Source organism: Chiloscyllium plagiosum, chromosome 23 (genome assembly GCF_004010195.1).
Source record: "Chiloscyllium plagiosum isolate BGI_BamShark_2017 chromosome 23, ASM401019v2, whole genome shotgun sequence".
Taxonomy (NCBI): domain Eukaryota; kingdom Metazoa; phylum Chordata; class Chondrichthyes; order Orectolobiformes; family Hemiscylliidae; genus Chiloscyllium; species Chiloscyllium plagiosum.
Genome location: NC_057732.1, coordinates 28,005,228 through 28,025,057, shown reverse-complemented (window position 1 = coordinate 28,025,057; position 19,830 = coordinate 28,005,228). Strand labels below are relative to the sequence as shown.

At 39.6% G+C, this 19,830-nt stretch overlaps 1 protein-coding gene across 2 annotated transcripts in view; it reads left to right on the top strand.

Moving 5' to 3' along the window:
* mapk11 (mitogen-activated protein kinase 11) overlaps nt 1-9,293 on the top strand; it is a 51,695-nt gene extending 42,402 nt beyond the window's left edge. The window contains exons 10-12 of one of the 2 annotated variants that reach the window (XM_043713758.1): nt 1,789-1,867; nt 6,578-6,751; nt 8,074-9,293. In XM_043713758.1, coding sequence (XP_043569693.1) covers nt 1,789-1,867; nt 6,578-6,751; nt 8,074-8,147 — 327 coding nt within the window. In that variant the 3' untranslated portion in view covers nt 8,148-9,293. Of the gene's footprint in view, nt 1-1,788; nt 1,868-6,577; nt 6,752-8,073 lie in introns of those variants that run through there. The other variant, XM_043713759.1, reaches the window with a different exon arrangement.
* Nucleotides 9,294-19,830: the final 10,537 nt, after the last annotated feature.

Genomic DNA, 19,830 nt, shown 5'->3' with positions numbered 1-19,830 from the left:
GGAACAAGCAGCCTAACCACTTCCAGACAGTCATTTCTTGTGGGCTCTCAGAACCTACTAAAAGCAGGAATGCCCGTCTTATCGGAAGCCTGCATTCATTGTACTGACACTGCTACTTTCACATTTTGCGAACAGGAAAATGAGTCCAAAGCAAACCCCTCTTGATCATGACTACGTTTAGCACTTCCTCCAAAACACTGAAGTTACCATGTTTGCTGTTCTAAGCTGTCAAGAGTGTGGTACTGGAAAAGCACAGCAGGTCAGGCAGCATTCTAGGAGCCCTTCATTCCTGATGAAGGGCTTATGCTCGAACCGTCGATTCTCCTGCTCCTCGGATGCTGCCTGACCTGCTGTGCTTTTCCAGCACCACACTCTCGACTCTGCAGTCCTCATTTTTCTTGTTCTAAGCTGTGAGACCTTAATCAGGGTTCACGAGGAAGAGCGAGGAGTCCTCAAACTCGGAAATCCACTCTCGACTCTGATCTCCAGTATCTGCAGTCCTCATTTTTCTTGTTCTAAGCTGTGAGACCTTAATCAGGGTTCACGAGGAAGAGCGAGGAGTCCTCAAACTCGGAAATCCTCTCAAAGAGACAATAGTACACGGGTCCCTGTGATCTGAATTCCACCATTATCCATTTCAGTGGTTCCAGTCAGCTTCTGAAAACAATCTATAAGATTTTACTCAGCAATTTGACTCTGAGCAAGACATTTGATTTTTCACATTAAAAAGCACAATGGAGGTCAGCCACGTCTCGGGCCTCCAGTAGATGCATATTTGAGAGGCATTTGCCTGCTGCGACTACCTCAGAAAACAAAAGATTGATTCCAGTCCATCACTACTTCAGAGTTCAATGATTTGGAGATGCCGGTGTTGGGCTGGGGTGTACAAAGTTAGAAATCACACAACACCTGATGAAGGAGCGACGCTCCGAAAGCCAGTGTGCTTCCAATTAAACCTGTTGGACTATAACCTGGTGTTGTGTGATTTTTAACTCAGAGTTCAATGGGATAGTCGGATGTTGGAGACATTATTAACTTTGTTCCAATTAGTAAGGTCCGATTAAAGACTCCTCCAACATTGGTTTCAAATAATTTCTCAGAGCTTTAAGATTTGTTTTGTTTTTCTAACTGCATAGATCCTACAAACACTTCATTAGCTAGTAGGCTACAAGACCCTACTAAGTCCAAGGTTATAAGAGACTTTGATTTTATAATTAATAGCAACAAAAGCTCAAATGGTCACTTGTAGCTAAAGTTCTTTATTATTGTTGATTTATTATTGTTACATGTACTGAGATACAACATTTTTCACTGTATTGCGTGCTGTATAGGAGATCGTACCTACAAAGTGCATCAGGTAGCAGAAGAGAGTGCAAAATACAGTGTTACAGAGAGAGAGAGAGAGATCAACATTAATACTTGAGAGGCCGTTCAAAGGTCTGATAACACAGGGAAGAAGCTGATCTTAAATCTGCTCATACATGTATTCAAACATTTATATCTTCTGCCTGATGGAAGAAGGTGGAAGAGAGTATAACCTGGATGGGAGGGGGCTTTGATTATGCTGGTTGCTTTCGCGAGGGAGCAGGAAGTATAGATAAAGTCAGTGCATGGGAGGATTTGCTTGATGGACTGTACAATGCCACGTTTGAAGCAGACTGTTACAGAGAAGGAAGCATTATACTTTATAGTATTTCTCATTATATTATTCTAAAAGAATTAAATACAATCATGGACTTGCTTTACTAAATTGAAAATCAGTCAAATGACATTGTTTACTCCTTGCAGGCTAGAAAATACATTGAATCTTTACCATACATGCCTCAAAAAGATTTGAAAGAACTATTCAATGGTGACAATCCTTTAGGTAAGACTTTTTGCATTTAAACTGGTTGGAAGTAATCTATATGGGAATAACTGTTGTGATTTGTAGGCTTAGGTTTTGCTGTAATGAATGCAAAATGCCATTGCATAAGTGAGCAATATCAGATGCCATTATTGTTTATGCTGCACTATTACCCTTGCCTAATCATCTAGATTTCACAACTGAAAGTTCATCTTCATAAAATGCATCAAATAGTTTATAATTATAGAATGAAATATAATTAATGCACAACTTCAAAACTAATTGACAGAATAGAGAGTCATTTAGTCATAGAATCATTCAGCACAGAAACAGACCCTTCGGTCCAACTCGTCCACCCTGATCAGACATCCTAATCAGGCCTAGTCCCATCTGCCAACATTTGGCCTTTATCCCTCTAAACCCTTCCTATTTACATACCCATCCAGATGCCTTTTAAACGTTGTAAAAGTACCTCCGTCACTTCCTCTGGCATACACGCACCACTTTCTGTGTGAACAAGTTACCCCTCAGTTCCTTTTTAAATCTTTCCTCTCTTACTTTAAGCCTATGCCCTCTAGTTTTGGACTTTGCCATCCCAGGAAAAGGACCTTAACTATTCACCCTATCATCACCCTATCCATGCCCGTCATGATTTTATAAAGCTGAATAAGGTCACCCCCTCAATCTCTGCTCCAGAGAAAAATGCTGCAGTCTATTTAGCTTCTCCCTATAACTCAAATCCTCCAATCCCGACACATCCTTGTTAATCTTTTCTGCATCCTCTCAAGTTTGGCAACACTCTTAGTGTAAAAAGGTGACCAGAACTGTATGAAGTATTCTAAGCATGGCCTCACCAATGTCCTCTATAGCCACAACATAATGTTCCAACTCCTCTACTCAATGTTCTGAGCATTGAAGGCAAGTGGGCCAAACTCCTTCTTCCCCACCCTGTCTACCTGCGATTCCACTTTCAATGAACTATGCACCTACACTCCTAGATCTTTTTGTTTGGCAGCAAACCCCAGGGCCCTATTGTTAACTGTATAAAGCCTGCCCTGGTTTACCTTACCAAAATGCATCACCTCACATTTATCTAAATTAATCCATCTGCTGCACCTTAGCTCATGGGCACATCTAATCAAGATCTAATCAAGATGGGCGTCACGGTGGCACAATGGTTAGCACTGCTGCCTCACAGCGCCAGAGACTCGGGTTCAATTCCCGCCTCAGGCGACTGACTGTCTGGAGTTTGCACATTCTCCCCGTCTTTGCGTGGGTTTCCTCCGGGTGCTCCGGTTTCGTCCCACAGTCCAAAGATGTGCAGGTCAGGTGAATTGGCCATGCTACATTGCCCGTAGTGTTAGGTAAGGGGTAAATGTAGGGGTATGGGTGGGTTAAGATTCGGCGGGTCGTTGTGGACTTGTTGTTACTTGCAACAGTCCCCATAAACAAACTCCTTAGCATAAAGAGTAAAAATGACACAAAAAGCTTACAGGTTGCAAAGTCAGAAGGGCAGAAGGAGGGAAAGAACCAGCTGCCTTTCTTCACACACACTGCTGCTGAACTGAATCAAAAACTCTCATCTAAACAAAAGCTAGCTACTCAGCTAGCTGGCCACTCCCCTTTGATAATACCTTTTTTTAAAACAAGACATAAAAGCCTTAAGCGGAGTCATTATTCTTAGGCATAAATAAAAAGGGCCCCAATAAACCTTTCAAACCCAGCCTTGTTGAAGCCTGGCCAATTACTCCCTGTCTGAAAAAGAAATACTCAACACCTTGTAAAAAGACCAACACTGTGATAACACTCCTGGATCAAAAAGTACCAAAGAGAACGGTGAGATAAACATTGACACCAGTCTGCCTTACCTGTTAACAAGCATGGCTTCTGTTATTATGGTGGCTTCAGTATCTTTGCTGCCAAGGGGGAATCTCAACTCCACACTGCCAAAAGCAGTAACCCTGCTGCAATACCTAAAGGTTCTGATAATATTGCAGTTTCACAATGAACACTAAGGAGTGTCACATTCCCACTAGATATTTGCCAGGGCTTGATCAATGCTGGAACACAACAACGTACAGTGCGAGAGGTGGTAGATCCTGGCTGACAGGAGGAACATGAATTTAAAACAAAACGCAAACTCTGTCTTAATGGTGTCTGCAGGTATCTCACATGCATACTGAATGGAGCAGGTTGGAGGCCAGGCCCCTGATCTGCTCTGCTTAGAAAAGCCAATAATCACTCATCCCAAAAAACTTATATGAAAGTGGGCTATGGCCCTTCAAGAATGATCTATCATTCAACAAGGTCATGGATGGTCTGATTTTAACCTCAACTCTACATGCCTATATAACTTGAATCTATCATCCTATTGGTAAGCAAATATCCATCTACCTTTTTCAAAATATTTCAAAAATATTTTGAAATTCTGCTTCCACTGCCATTTGAATAAGAGAATTCCAAAGACTCATAACCAGAGGAAAAAATGTTTCTTTATCTCTGTTTTAAATCAGCGCCCTCTTATTTTTAAACTAGGACCATCTAGTTCTAGCCTCTCCTACAAGAGGAAACATTCGTTCCACAACCACCCAGTCAAGTCCCCTCGGGATCTTTTGTGCTTCAATTAAGTCATCGCTGACTCTTCTAAATTCCAGAGGATGCAGACAAGGCCTGTCTAGCCTTTCTTCAAAAGGCTATCTATTCATTTCAAGTCTTAGTCCAGTAAAGATTTTCTGAACTGCTTCCAAAAGTATGGTGATCAATACTGTACACAGTACTCCAGATGCAGTCTCATCAATGCCCTGCAGAACCTCACTAGGTTGCACTCTGTTCCCTTCGCAATAAACCAAAACATTTCAGTAGCCTTCCTGATTACTTGCTATATCCTATGTGATTCATACATTAGTACTCCCAGATCTCTCTGCATTTAGATACTGTGTTTGAGTTTTTCAGTTTTTCTGCCATAATGGACAAGTTCACATTTTCTTACATTGTACTCCATTTTAGATTAGATTAAGTTAGATACCCTGCAGTATGGAAACAGGCCCTTCAGCCCAACAAGTCTACACCGACCCTCCAAAAAGTAACCCACCTAGACCCATTCCCCTAGCCTATATTTACCCCCTGATTAAGGCACCTAACACAATGGGCAATTTGGCATGGCCAATGCACCTGACCTCCACATTTTTGGATTGTGGGAGGAAACCAGAGCAAACCCACGCAGACACGGGGAGAACATGCAAACTCCACACAGACAATCACTCGAGGCTGGAATTGAACCTGGGGGCCTCTGGTGCTGTGAGGCAGCAGTGCTAACCACTCGCCCAATCACTGACTGATCTTTATTGCTTTGTTAGCTTCTTGTATCCTCTTCACAACTTGCTTTCGCAACTATCTTTGTGTGATCAGCAACTTTAGCTATAATACCTTTGGTCCCTTCATTCAAATGATTTATATAAATTGTAAAGAGTTGAGACCCCAGCACCAACCCTGTGGCTCACCACTTGTGATATTCTATCAGTCTGAAAGAGAACCACACATTCATACTCCATTGAATGTAAATAGCCTCGTACCCATTTTAGATAACTACCCCAGACCTGTGAAAATCATCAGAAGATAATATGTTGTTCAGATATTTTACAGGTATGGACCTAATCAATCATTTTTGCTATCTGAGTGCAATATTGACTAATGTAACCACTAGGACTGTGACTCTGGTGTCTAACAAATGAGAAAGCTTTAAAGAACAAGCTTTCTGAACCAAAAGTAATGTGTGAATGATTTCATTAAGCACAAGAGCAGAATTAAGGGCTGAGTTGTTCTGGGTGCTGAGATTAGGTATTGAGAAGATTCTTCAGGCTGGATAGGTTGAATTTCTTGCTTGTTTTGGGATTGGTTAACCCTGAAGGACTAAGATAGAAAAACTGGACTCTGGAAGTGAGGAAGTGCTATGCCAGATACGTTTGATTGTCAAAAACCAGGGGCAGGTGTTCACAGAGGCAGGCCATGAAAATTGAGCCTCCAGTTGGAATTCCAGTTTGCTGGCACTATCTCATACTGGGTTATTTTCCCAATGGCAGAATTGGCAGCGAAAGGGCTACTTGCTTCCTTAAGGCATGTCAAATGCCTGCTGGTCTTTTTTTTTAGATGTCTGCAAGTACCCTGAGGCATGAGGGAATAGCCAGGTGAGCTACAGGAAAGCAGACACTCCAGGCAGGCTTTGAGACCTTCCGTTTTGGCCTAATCCCAGCTGCAATTGCAGGCTACCCTGTGGAGGAAATTCCACGATAGGATCCTTTTTATATGAGGGCTTTTAAAATGTGCACAGAGGGTGCCTCAAAATGAAGGGGCCCTCTCTGACTCTGTCTCTCACTTCCCCTCCAGCTTCAAGGGTCCACTCAACATTCTCAATTGGACAACAAGCCCACTCTGTGTCTGCTGGTTCATCAGTCTGGGAAAAACCGCTGATGGGTGACAATTTCCACACAGAGTGTGGTCATGATTTGACCAGTCAATGGGGGCCTGACCCAAAAGGAAAACTCCTGCCTGGCTGTCAATTCACCTATTCTATTCCTTCCTCCTAAAGAGTGCTTCTTCAAGACAGTGGGTGCTAGATTAATTTGTTTGAAGTTCATACATAAATTGCAATGTGACCATTATGAAGGGTAAATATAATTTAGATGTTATATGTAAACCTTTTATATAGTTTATCTTGGTCCCTTCCAATCATAGCTGTAGATCTGCTTCAGAAGATGCTTATACTTGACACTGATAAGAGGATAACTGCAACAGATGCTCTGACTCACCCTTACTTTGCTCAGTATCATGACCCTGATGATGAACCAGAAGCAGAACCATATGATGATTCAATAGAGAATAAAGAACGGACTATAGAGGAGTGGAAAGGTAAGTATATTTTGAAACTTATTGAGATATGTACTCTTCTGTTCAATTATTCCATATGTTGTGCATCCTAAAAATTTGGATGGTCTCATATTCTTTATATGTTGAATGAACATATGAACATCTCTGCCACTGTAAGTGGGTATATGCACCAGCCAGTGTAATATTGAGCCACCTTTGGCATTGATTGTGTCTCTCCAAGAAAGTCAGTCACTCCTGCTGTTTGGGCAATCACCTTGAACGAAAATTATTAGATTAGATTAGGTTCCCTACAGTGTGGAAACAGGCCCTTCAGCCCAAACCGACCCTCCGAAGAGTATCCCACCCAAAACCATTTCCCTCTGATGAATGCACCTAACACTATGGGCAATTTAGCATAGCCAATTCACCTGACCTGCACATGTTTGGACTGTGGGAGGAAACCGGAGCACATGGAGGAAACCCACGCAGACACAGGGAGAATGTGCAAACTCCACACAGACAGTCACTCAAGGCTGGAATTGAACCCTGGTCCCTGGTGCTATGAGGTAGCAGTGCTAACCACTGAGCTATCGTGCCACTCCAAATGATCCAAAATAAAAAGAATTTTCAATTCCTTCAGTGCCACTCTTCTTGTCAGCACATCCACTGATAGTAAGGTTTCAGAAAAGACATACCAAGAGAACAAAGGGAAATAGTCATGGCAGGGGGCAAGAGAAACACAAAACTTTGTCAAGTGTCACAATACGCTCCAGAGAATGAGAACAGGGTATGGTAGATTAACTAGACTTGCTATTAAATACAATTTTCTTACACCAGACAATTTACATCAACCAATGGAGATGCATAATGAAAAAAAAAGTCATTGTCTAGGGAACGAGCTGCATATAGAATAGTAAGAGCATTAAAAGGGAGCGACATTCTTTATTTAACCCAGCTTTTATTTCTGTGAACAGCCCACACAATAAATGGCAGTATTAGAATCATTAGCAACGTACTGGAAACTGGATCCTACCAAATACACATTTCTTTCTAAATCCGTATCAATAAGAATAAAATTCTTCATTCATATAAGGGGACCCTGTGCTCTTTTGAAGATTTTGGAGCGTTCACAGTAGGGCCATTACACTACACTTGGAGGAACATGCTCCACAAACATAAGCAATTTATACACTATAATAAGATAAAATGCATTTTACAAATTACCTTGCATTATAGTAGTCACTTCAGAAAGTAATTTATTTTATAAAGGACTTCAAGAATTTTTGACATGAGAGGCACTTATTATTATTGTTATGGTTTATCCTAGTGAATAATAGAAAATAAATGCAATTTTATATTCACAGAACTTACATTTGAGGAGGTAAACAGCTTTGAGTTGCCACAATCAACAATGGATAACATGGAGATGGAACCCTAGGAGCAACCTCATTAAACACGTTATTAAGAAATATAAAGCATTTCAGCTGCTGCTGGTGTATGACTTGCCAGAGATCTGCATTTTCACCACCCTACAGGCTACCACACAACAAATTGATAACTTGGTTATAGCTGTCTTAAACCAAAAACAATTGAATGTATTTTAAAATTTTATTTAGTTTAACCATGACTTTTTGCATGACTTCTTCTGTAAACAGTTAATAAACCAAATCATGTCTGGCATTCATCCTAAATTTATCAATGGCTTTTTATGTCTATATCAACGCCTGTGTTATTACTGCTGAAGTTGGGCAATGATGCTGACTCATTCAGAACTAGTGAGAGCACAAATGTTTTCAAGATGTCATTTGATAACTATACCATTTATTTGACCTGAAATTTGTTCATTCTTCAAAAATTTATGATTAACAAACCAAGTCAGAAAAATTCAAAAGAAAACTTCAATTTTATTGTCTTCATTTCTGTTACACATACATTTTAAGCCTGGTTTCACACAAGCTTTTGATGCTTTGCTCTTTTATTTAATAGTAGCAAAACACATTTTAGATCGTCTTTTTTGTGTTAAATTCATGTTGAGATATTAGTGACAAAGAAGGAGACAATTGAGCTTCTGCTCGTGGACTGTCAACTCCAATTATTATCTTATTTGCAAACTTTTAGCACATTGCATGTTTGATTTGTGAGGTTAGTAGCATTGTTATGTCAACAGTTGGATCCTGAAATGCTTACATTTATCAAAGAATTCCTGTACAAACAGGAAATTCCAACTATATATGGACTTTAAATTTTCAAAGAGATTGTTGCTAGGAATAATATATTGTTCATTATCAATAGGTAAAGTAATAACTGAGTAGAATGATTCCTCTGTATTGTGTTTTAAAAAACATTAAGTTCTTTTCAGACTGGTTTGTAACATCTAGCATGGGGGGAATGTTTCCCTTGGCTGTATCAAAAGCTAAAAGTTGTGCAAACAATGTATAAGCCCACCCACAAAGGTGAAGATAACTATATAAAAGTGCATTAAATTTTACATGCCATAACAAAAAAAATGTAATGAAGAAATGATAGTCCTTTTTAACATCTTTATGAAATATTTATGAAATAAAATCAAGTGATTTATAAAGTTTATAGCATTAATTAGTCTAAAACTATAATAGCCTATAATACATTTCTTTTCAATCACAGGTATCCTCACAACAATACTTATTTTCTGACAGGTGAATTTTAAGATAGTTATTGAAAAAACAATTCCCCCTTCTGCCCCCACCTTGCAATTTCTTGATGTTGGAATAAATTAGCATACATGTACAGTACATATTGGCAGCCATGAGAATGTGCATTTAAATTTCTATCATTCTTACATTGTGTCAATTTCCAGGGCAGAGGCTCAAATGCAGCTGTGGTCATCGCTTGCGCTGTTTGCCCAATTTGGAGATAGGATTTTATAATAGAAAAAGGTTAATATGAAATAGCAACAACAGGAAAGAAGGTTTTTCAGACAGGAAATGTCAGCATGCAACAATGTAAGTGATAGAAATAGGCACAGGAGAAATCCTGCTAGAATTGTTAAAATACCATTCAGTTTATACCTCAATGTCAACTGGGTCTTTACGAAAAAACGTGTAACATAAACAGTTGTGGCGAGATTCAGAAATTAAAAATAGACCTAACAAATTTGATGTTCTTCAATATTCATCTACATAAGAAAATTAATTGGAAAAACTACAGTAGGTAGGGAGCAAACTCAATGTTTGAGATCTTTAAAAATAAACATGTGTCCTTCAGGGAAACCCGAAACAGAAATTGCTGGAAATACTCAGCAGATATTGCAGCATTTGTGTAGAGAAAGCAGAGTTAACATTTCAGGTCTAGTGACCCTCTTTCAGAACTGAGTGTATCTAGGAAATGATTGGTATGTGTGCTGAAGATATGGTGGAGGAGGGGCTTGGAGTAGACAGTAAGTAGAGATGAAGCCCAGAAAGAGAAAACAACAGTTGGACAGACAAAGGAGTGGGTAAAGATCACCCTGAGCATTCAATAGTTGCTAATTGGAACCATTAGTGGCTGATAATGAGGTGGTTGTGGTAGTAACCCATGTGAGGGTAAAGGCCTGGTGTGTTGGGTTTTTGGGGTAAGGACGTGAGGGAAGGGAGGGCCCCAGTTATGTCTGTCTCTTTTTGGGCACAATATATGGAACATTCCTTGTTCGAGTCCTACTCTGGTTCTGACCCACAATTCCTTCTCTAATATGTCAATGACATTATCAGTGCTAGTTCCCTCACGTAGAATTGGAAAAGTTGATCTATTTCGCTTGCAATTTCCACCCAACTCTCACCTTCACCTGGTCCATCTTTAACCCCCAGTCTTGCTTCCTTGGCAATACTGTTTCCATTTCCGGGAATAGGCTGGCCACTGATATCCACTGACTCCCTTAGTTACCTTGACGATACATTCTCACATTCTGCTTCCTGTAAAGATTCCATTCCATTCTGTCAGTTCCTCCATCTCTGTTGCATCTATTCTGATGATACCAACTTCGACAAGGGAACCTCTATAATTTCCATCTTGTTCTCAACTGAGGATTCCCCACCACTGACAGGGCCCTCAGCTATGTCTGACCCATCTTCTGCACTTTGGCCCTCATCCCTTCTGTTCACTCCCACAACAGCAATAGGGATACCTGGTCCTCACTTAGCATCTCATTATTATCTGCATTCAAACAATTATTAGCTGCCATTTCCACTATCTCTGTGGGATGCCACCGTCAGACACATATTCCTCTTGTCTCTATTGTCAGCCTCCACAGAGACCATTGCCTCCATGACACCTTGGTCCTGTTCTCTCTGCACATACCCACAACACTTTCCCATGTAATTACATAAGGTCTAACATTTTCCTGTTCATTCCTCCCTCTTCATTTTCTAAGACCCCAGACACCTTCCAGGTGAAGCAATGCTTTACCTGCACTTCACTCAATCTAGTCTAATGTATTTGCTTGCCACGGTGTGGTCTCCTCTACATTGGGAAGATGAAGTGCTTTGCAGAATACCTACATTCTGTCAGCAAAAATAACCCTGAACTTCCTGTTGTCTGCTACTTCAACACACACTGTGTCCCCTTACCAACATCTCTCTCTCACAGGCTTCCTTCAGTGTTCCAGAGGAGCTCAGGGCAAGCTGGAAGACGGGCACCTCCTTTCCACTTGGGAACTAGCCTTTGGGGCTCAAGATAGAGTTCAGTAATTTTAGGAAAAAACTGCAGATGCTGTAATTCAGAAACAAAAATAGAAATTGCTGGGAAAGCTCAGCACATCTGGCAGCATCTGTGGAGAGAAATCAGAGTTAACATTTCGAGTCAAGTGCATTCTGAGGATGGGTCACTCTATCTGAGCTTTTCCAGCAATGTCTGTTTTTGTGTCAGTAATTTCAGGGCCTAAGTTCTCCCTCTATGTCCTTATGCCAAACACCACACACCAGGCCTTGTCATCACATGGGCTGCCACCACAACCCATCCAACTGTCAGCCACTAATATTCCCCGTTGACAGCTATTCATTCTCCCGGGCTGACCTTTACCTATACCATTGTCTATGCAACTGCTTTTCTTTCTCTCTGGGCTTCATCTCCACCTGTTTTTACTCTTCCTGCAATGCTTTGGTTAAAGATGGACTACTTGTAGGAAGAGATTGCTATGTTTCACAATGTTGAGCTGATGATTTTTTGATTCAGCTGTATTTATGCAAAATTAAACATTGACACCCAATTTAGAACTGCAGGTTAAGGAACTATTATACGGAGACACTTTGGGCACAGATTAGAAGATTCTGAATAGAAACTGGTACCTGAGCTAGTACATTGTTACTAGGCACAAGCCAAAAAAAAATCCAAATAACCTTCTTCAATGTAGGCCACCACTATATAGCCCAATAAAAGTACCTGTGCAGAATGTTTCAAGCTACTATTCATTGAAGAGACAGACATTACCTAGAGTTGCCCATCGGTTGTAGAAACAACTTTATTCAATAATTATTCAATAATTCAATAATAATAAGTATTGAGGATTGTAAATTCCAGAATTCAATGGGCCAATGGTTTCCAATCCAAAATCCACTGGGGAGAATAACTGAAAAGATTTGTAGCTATGATAAACAATTTTTTTCTGACACAACAATAGGTTATAGTCCAACAGGTTCATTTGTAAGTACGAGCTTTCAAATAAACCTATTGGACTACAACCTGTTGTGTGATTTTTAACTTTGTCCACCCCTGTCAAACACCAGTATCTCCACATCATAATTATTTCCTTGTGCAACATGTTTTTGGAGAAACTAGGAGGGTGGATCTGTTTTTTTTATAATAAACCTGATGAATTATCAGAACTCCATATGGAGAAACACCCAGGAATAAGTAATCAAAATATTATTAGACTTGAATTGTTCCATCAAAACAAAGCTATTAAATACTTGCAAGAGGGTTAAATCTGGAATTATGGTGCTGAATTGGGCAAGATTGACTGCATACTCCTGCTGTTGAGGCTAGTATCCTACAGAATAGCTAACTGCCCAGAACATGGCATAAATCTTAACTAATTACTTAGCATTTGTGGAGTTTTCTACTATGAAAACAACTTACAAATAATACATCACAGGGTTGATGTGAAGTTGAAAGTATCAAAGTGAACTTATATATATCCTGGCTGGAATAAAGCATCTTGAAACAAATTAACTGCTGGTCCTGACATATATTCGCAGCAATAAGGAGAGTATTCTGCAAACACATTGTTCACATGTTTCATAGTTCACCATTATCTGCGACTAATTGATCAACTGAACCAAGGCCCATCTAGACCCTATATTTCAAAAGATTGTATGTCCAACCTAGAAATTATGTCTCTATTAGCTCAAATTCATTTATAACAAATTATACACTCAAACTCATTGACACGATCATCTACAATTTCTCTTTTCTTGATTTGGCCTAATGGCCCATTTTGCTTATAGTACCAACCACTAATGTATCTAAACAAGAAGAAGCTCCTAATAAGATGTAGTTTAATCAATAATAGCAATTATTTACAAGTTACATTAGCTAGTTAGAAATTGTTACTAACACAGTAAAGAGATATAAAGAAATCTGTCCCCTTCAATCATTGGGAGAATTATTCTCCCAGTTTCCACTCGCTAAGACCATATGACATCATCAAATTTAATGGAGTGTCCAACATTAATTCATTCAGAACCATTACCTTGTGTAATAAATGTAATTTGTTCTTTGAGATCAGAGAAGGATTTTCTCAAATTTTGTTTCTACGTTAACTTAAATGCTTTCTCTGTCCCTCTTCTTCTGAAGAAGGGTTACATGTTAACTCTGTTTGCTCTTCACAAATGCTGCCTGATCTGAGTTTTTCCAGCAATTTCTGTTCCTGATTTCCAGCATTTGCAGTTCTTTGATTTTTTGTAGTTGACAAAACTTTAGTGTTTGAGGAAAAACAGAATTTTTTTACTGTCCATCCCAGATAAAAGTGAAGGAACATTGCTGGAATTGCAATATTCTATTGTGTAAATCTGCTAAAATAAGAGGAGTTGGCCATTTGACTCCTCAAGCCTACTCTGCTCTAGATTATGGATCTTCTACCTTAATGCCATTTCCCACATTATTCCCTGGATCCTTTGATGTCTTTAATATCTAGAAACCTATTCACTTTTATTATGACAAACACAAACGACTGAGCCTCTGCAACCATTTGGATAAGAGAACTCCACAGATTCATTAGCCTTTGAATGAAGAAATTCCATCTCATTTCAATCCTAAATGGTCTACCCCTTCTCCTGAAGCTGTGTCCCAGAAGATCCATAATCCAGAGCAGAGTAGGCTTGAGGAGTCAAATGGCTAACTCCTCTTATTTTAGCAGATTTACACAATAGAATATTGCAATTCCAGCAATGTTCCTTCACTTTTATCTGGGAAGTACAGTAAACCATTCTGTGATTCCTCAAACATTAAAGTTCTGTCAACTAAAACATCAAAGAACTCAGATGCTGGAAATCAGAAACAGAAATTGCTGGAAGAACTCAGATCTGGCAGCATTTGTGAAGAACAAACATCCTTCCTCATCTACCCTACTGAGGCCTGTAAGAATTTTATGTATCCGAATAGGTCACTTTTCATATTTCAAAATTTGAGCAAATATAAGCCCATTCTCTTTTTCATGGAATTCCTACAGTGCCATTCAGCCATCCAGTCTATACCGACTCTTCAAAGAGCATCCCATCCAGACCAAACTGCATTTTCCCCATAACCCTCGAGTCCCCCACTGATCCAGGATCTATCCATCTCAACTTTAAATATACACAGTTAAAAATGACACAACGCCAGGTTATAGCCCAACAGGTTTATTTGAAAATACAAGCTCTTGGAGCACTGCTCCTCTATACACACAAGGACTCTGCCCCGACAGCTGTCAATGACAAGGAGTTCCAAAGACACTCAAACCTCAAGAAGAAATTCCTTCTCATCTCAATCTTAAACTGGCATCCTTTCATTCTGAGACAATGCTGTCTGGTCCTAGACTCCCCCCATAAAGGGAAACATCCCCATCGCATTTACCCTGTCAAGACCTTTAAGAATCCTATATGGTTCAATAAGATCACCTCTCATTCTTCTAAATTCCAATGAGTGGAGTCCCAACCTGTTTAGCCCTTGCTCATAACGCAATCCCTCCATATCAGCAATCATCCTAGTGAACATTGAATGGTTTCTGATTAAATAATCTGTATCCTTGAAGAAAGGGGATCAAAACTGGTCATAGTACTTCAAGTGCAGTAAGACCTCCCTTCTTAATCTCCAATCCCCTTGAAGCAAGGACCAAAATTACATCAGCCTTCCTGATTACCAGTTGCTTGGTTTCTGTGTTTCATGTACAAGTGCCCCTAAGACCCTTTGCATTGTGGCTTTCTGCAGGTCTTTCCTCATTTAAATAATATGCTATTCTTTTGTTCTCCCTTTAAAATGAATAACTTAATGATTTCTCACATTTTACTCCATTTCCCTTTTATCTATTCTATTGGTTAAATCCTCAAAAAACCTCCAACATGATATCCCTTTTGTGCATCCATCCAATCCCACCATTGGTTTCTGAATTTCTAGTTAATGCATCCTTTAAAGTAGATACATGGCTTTTCCCTGGAACTGATTTCAGGCTAACAAATCTATAGTTTTAAATTTCTGTGTCCCTCCTTTGCAAATGGTACCGTTAAATTTGCTATCTTCCATTCCGTAACCTTAGGAACCGTGTCATGCTTTTTTTTTGTAATTAGTCATCCAGAGATCTCTGGATTTGTTATCTCCATCTTTCCCCCAGTGGGAATGTATCTGACTGTATTTCAACTTTCTCCTCTTTAAAGGTAAACCATTGTTCCACTAAACTGTGTCTGCTATTCTTTGATTCCAATGTACTTGGGCCAAATCTAATTTCATCCCATTAAAGGTGGCCTTCTCCCAGTTAATTAGAACAAAGAATAATGCAGCACCGGACCAGGCCCTTCAGCCTTCCAAGCTTCTACCGACACATTTTGTCCTTCCATACTAAAACTGTCACTTACATGATCCGTATCCCTCCATTCCCATCCTACTCATGTATTCGTCCAGGTATTTCTTAAATGCTGCTATTATATCTGCTTCCATCACCTCCTCTGGCAGCATGTTCCAGGCACTCACCATCCTTTGTGTGAAAAACTTGCCTCACACATCTATTTTGAACCCTCCCTCCTCTCCTTGAACCTGTGTCCCCTAGTAATTGGCCCCTCCACCCTGGAAAAAAGCCCCATACTTTCTACTCTATTGATGCCATTCTCAATTTTATAAATTTCTACCAGATCGCCCCTCAACCTGCTGCATTTCAGCGCAAACAAACCCAGTCTTTCTAACCTTTCATCATAGCTAAAATCCTCCATATCAGGCAACATCCTAGTAAACCTTTTCTGCATCTTTTCCAATGCATCCTCAATCTGTGGTGACCAGAATTGTATGCAATATTCCAAGTGTGGCCAAAGTAAAGTTCTACAAAGCTGCAGCATAACTTGTCTACCTTTATACTCAATGCCCCTTCCAATGAAGGCAAGCATGCCAAAGGCCTTTTTTACTGCCTTATCTATCTACGCTGCCACCTTCAGTGATCTGTGGACTTGCACATCCAGATTCATCAGCATATCAATACTCCTGACTCCTATTATTTTTAGCCTGTTTTTCTCCTTGTCATTTTAACCCCTACAATACTATGACCATTGTCCCCTGAAACATTCCCTACAGATGCTTGATTTTCTTAAAGGAAAACATGACGTCCGTTCTCTTATTTAAGGATTAAAAAAATATGAAATGCATGATCGGCAGTCAAAGCTAGAGTATCTTACACAACTGTCATCTGAAACTGGAGATGAAGTTACAAGTTTGAAATCACAGGTGTATATACTTTTACAAAATGTATTGTGGAGTTCAAGCTGGTGATTTTGTGACATTATTCATTGTTACATGATGTATAAACCTGAGAATGCATTGACAATGGTGAAGTAATCACAGCATGAAAACCAACTGAAAGTTAATGATTGACTACTGGGAAATTACACAACCATTTTATACTTCAACTCAATTTCTGTGGAATGTTTTTGACCCTCCTCCTGTGGAATGCCCTTAGCTCTGTACGGATTAGCTGAAAACTTGAGAATATACATTGAAAAATATTCTATTGATTTTTGAGGGAAGCTATGCCATTTAGTCCCTTGATCTTTAGGAGTTACAAATGATTTTGAGAAAAAAGTACTCCATAAAAACATTTAGAAGTTAAATGAAAGGCACTTTTTATTACACAATGATATTTTGGTACATTTCTTGTTTTCAAGTCAATCTGCTATGCCAATTGAGATTGCTTCTTTGCTGAGGTGTAAGTTTTAATTGTATCTAATTATTGCAGAAAATGCCATTGACTATGTACTCAGCTCTAAATCCCATAGCTCCCACTTAGAAGGTAGTAGTGATTACTGCTGGTCCCAGAGGCTAGCATCCATTGAGGCCTTTTCAACTGGTGGTCACCATAGGGAATGGAGTGTCTGAGACACTGATGATTGTACTATGTCTCAGCCAGGGAGGCTTCCCTCTGGATTCGTTGGGACTTTGTTGATTTTATAATTTTAGAATCTTTTAGCATGTGTGACCATGTGACTTAATTATGTTTGCAATGCCCCTAAAGACACAGTTTTAATGTGAATTCTTATTAGGTGCTGAGTCGAAAGTGTGGTGCTGGAAAAGCACAGATGGTGAGGCAGCATCCGAAGAGCAGAAGAATCGACGTTCCGAGCATAAGCTCCTCATAGGCGTCGATTCTCCTGCTCCTTGGATGCTGCCTGACTGGCTGTGCATTTCCAGCACCACACTCTCGACTCTGATCTCCAGCATCTGCAATCTTCACTTTCTCCCAGTCTTATTAGGTGCTACTTGGGCAACTGAATTTCACTCCTCTTGCTAAACTAAAATAGGGTCAGAGTCATCACCAATCTGAGAAATACAAGTGTCAGTTACCAGTAAACTCCTCGTTAGATAGTTATCCACAGCTTGAGCAACTAGGCAGCTGTGCCCACATCAAAGCACTGAGCTGACAAAAAAAACTTGAATGAAGAGAAGAAACTGAATTTTAAAAAGCAGCAGCTACTATTGGATTATCTGCAAGAAACAAGAAAGAATCGTCCTTGAAAATTGCTTCAGTCTTCAAAAATCCAAAACATTTTTTCTTCCAGAAAGTAACATTTGCTTTTAAAGTCTTCCTGCATTGTCATTAAACCTAAAGTTTCATTTTGTCTTCAGTTGGCAGAAACTGGTTCAAAAAGTTGTTGGTTCAAATCCCACTCCTAGAGTTTATAAAAATGAAGGTGGATACACATTAGTGCTAAGGACAGAGTCAGTGCTGCCTTGTAATTGAGGCATTAAACCATGGTGCCTACTGGTCTTAAGCGGATGTAAAGATCCCCACAGCACTATTTCAAAACGTTATCTCTGGTGACTTGGTTAATTTTTATTTCTCAACCAACATCATAAAAACAGATCATCTGGTCCTGTCATGTTGTAGTTTGTTGTGCAAACACAGGCTGCCATGTTTCTATATGTGAATGATTGTGGAGATAGGATTGTTTACCGGACTAGTAATCCAGAACTCCAAACTAAGGTTCTGAGGGCATGGCTTTGAATCCCCACCATTGCAAATGGTGAACTTTGAATTCAATTATTTTTATTAAATCTGAAATAAAAAGCTAGTCAAATGATGATCTGATTTTTAAAAACCCATCTGGTTCAAAGATATCCCTTGGGAAAGGAAATCTGCCATCCTTATCTGGTCTGGCCTACATGTGACTCCAGACCCAAAAGCAATGTGATGGACCCTTAGATGCCCTCTGAGCAATTAGGAATGGGCAAAAAATCCCAGCCTAGCCAGTGGCACCCATATCCCATGACAAAATGCGAAGACATTTTAGATGTCTGAAATGCTAAGGATCATCCAGAGATTATAAAAGATGCTATTTAAATGCAAGTCCTGCTTTTTGAATTCTTATATTTTCTATTAATTGTTCCCCCTGAGAGAGTAGGCACATATAAAGATATTGATTTTAAGCTGATGACACTGCAACCCAGCATCTCCACCCAGCCTTAGAAAAAGGCCCAGACAGCAGATGATGGTATCATAAGGTATTTGACTGACTGGGGGAGAATGAACTGCTGACAATGTAGCAGAGGATTAGAAAAATTAGAAGTGAAATGAGTCTATTAAGCCTATTCTGCTATTGAACCTGATCATTGCTAATCTTCTACCTCAGCAAAACATTCCTGCTCATGTCTCATGACATTTGTTGATTTGAAAGCTTTAAAAAGCCATCATTCTCAGTCTTCATTTTATATAGCTAGAAGCAGAGGAGGTTTTCTTAAAATAAAAAGGAGCTGGTGGACTGGAAAATTTAGGAAAAGCATGCCTATTAGAAATGTCGAACATTCTGAAAGCATTAGGGAAAGTTATCTTGCAAAATATCCTAAATGAAAGGATTGAGTTTCTGTAGTATTAGATAGTTCTAATGCGCAACCTTTACTTATGTAGCACTTTTGAAATAATGAAATGCACCAGGATACGGCACAGAAACATTATAAAACATAATAAAATAAAGTTTGACACCAAACCACATAAGGAAATATTACATAGGATGGTCACAAGCTTGATCTGGGAATGATTTGGAGATGCCGGTGTTGGATTGGGGTGTACAAAGTTAAAAATCACATAACACCAGGTAACCTGGTGTTGTGTGATTTTTAACTTTGGTCTGGGAAGTGTGTTTTAAGAATGGAGAATGGAATTTGGATAGGTAGGGATGAAAAACAGGTTCAGTCTTTCTCAGGCTTCAACTGGAGTAAATTTCAACTCATCATGTACAGTATATCAGAGAAGAGGAAATAACAGTAATAGTGGAGGAGTCGAGGTGCTGAGGTAGAGATGGGTTTCATTGATGCCTGTATGCAAACTAATGATGTCACAAGGCACAAGATGTAGATGAGAATTTGAAGAAGTGAAGGATAGATCCTTGGGGCACACCAGACTGAACAGTGCAGGAGCAGGAAGAGAATCTATTGTGAGTGAT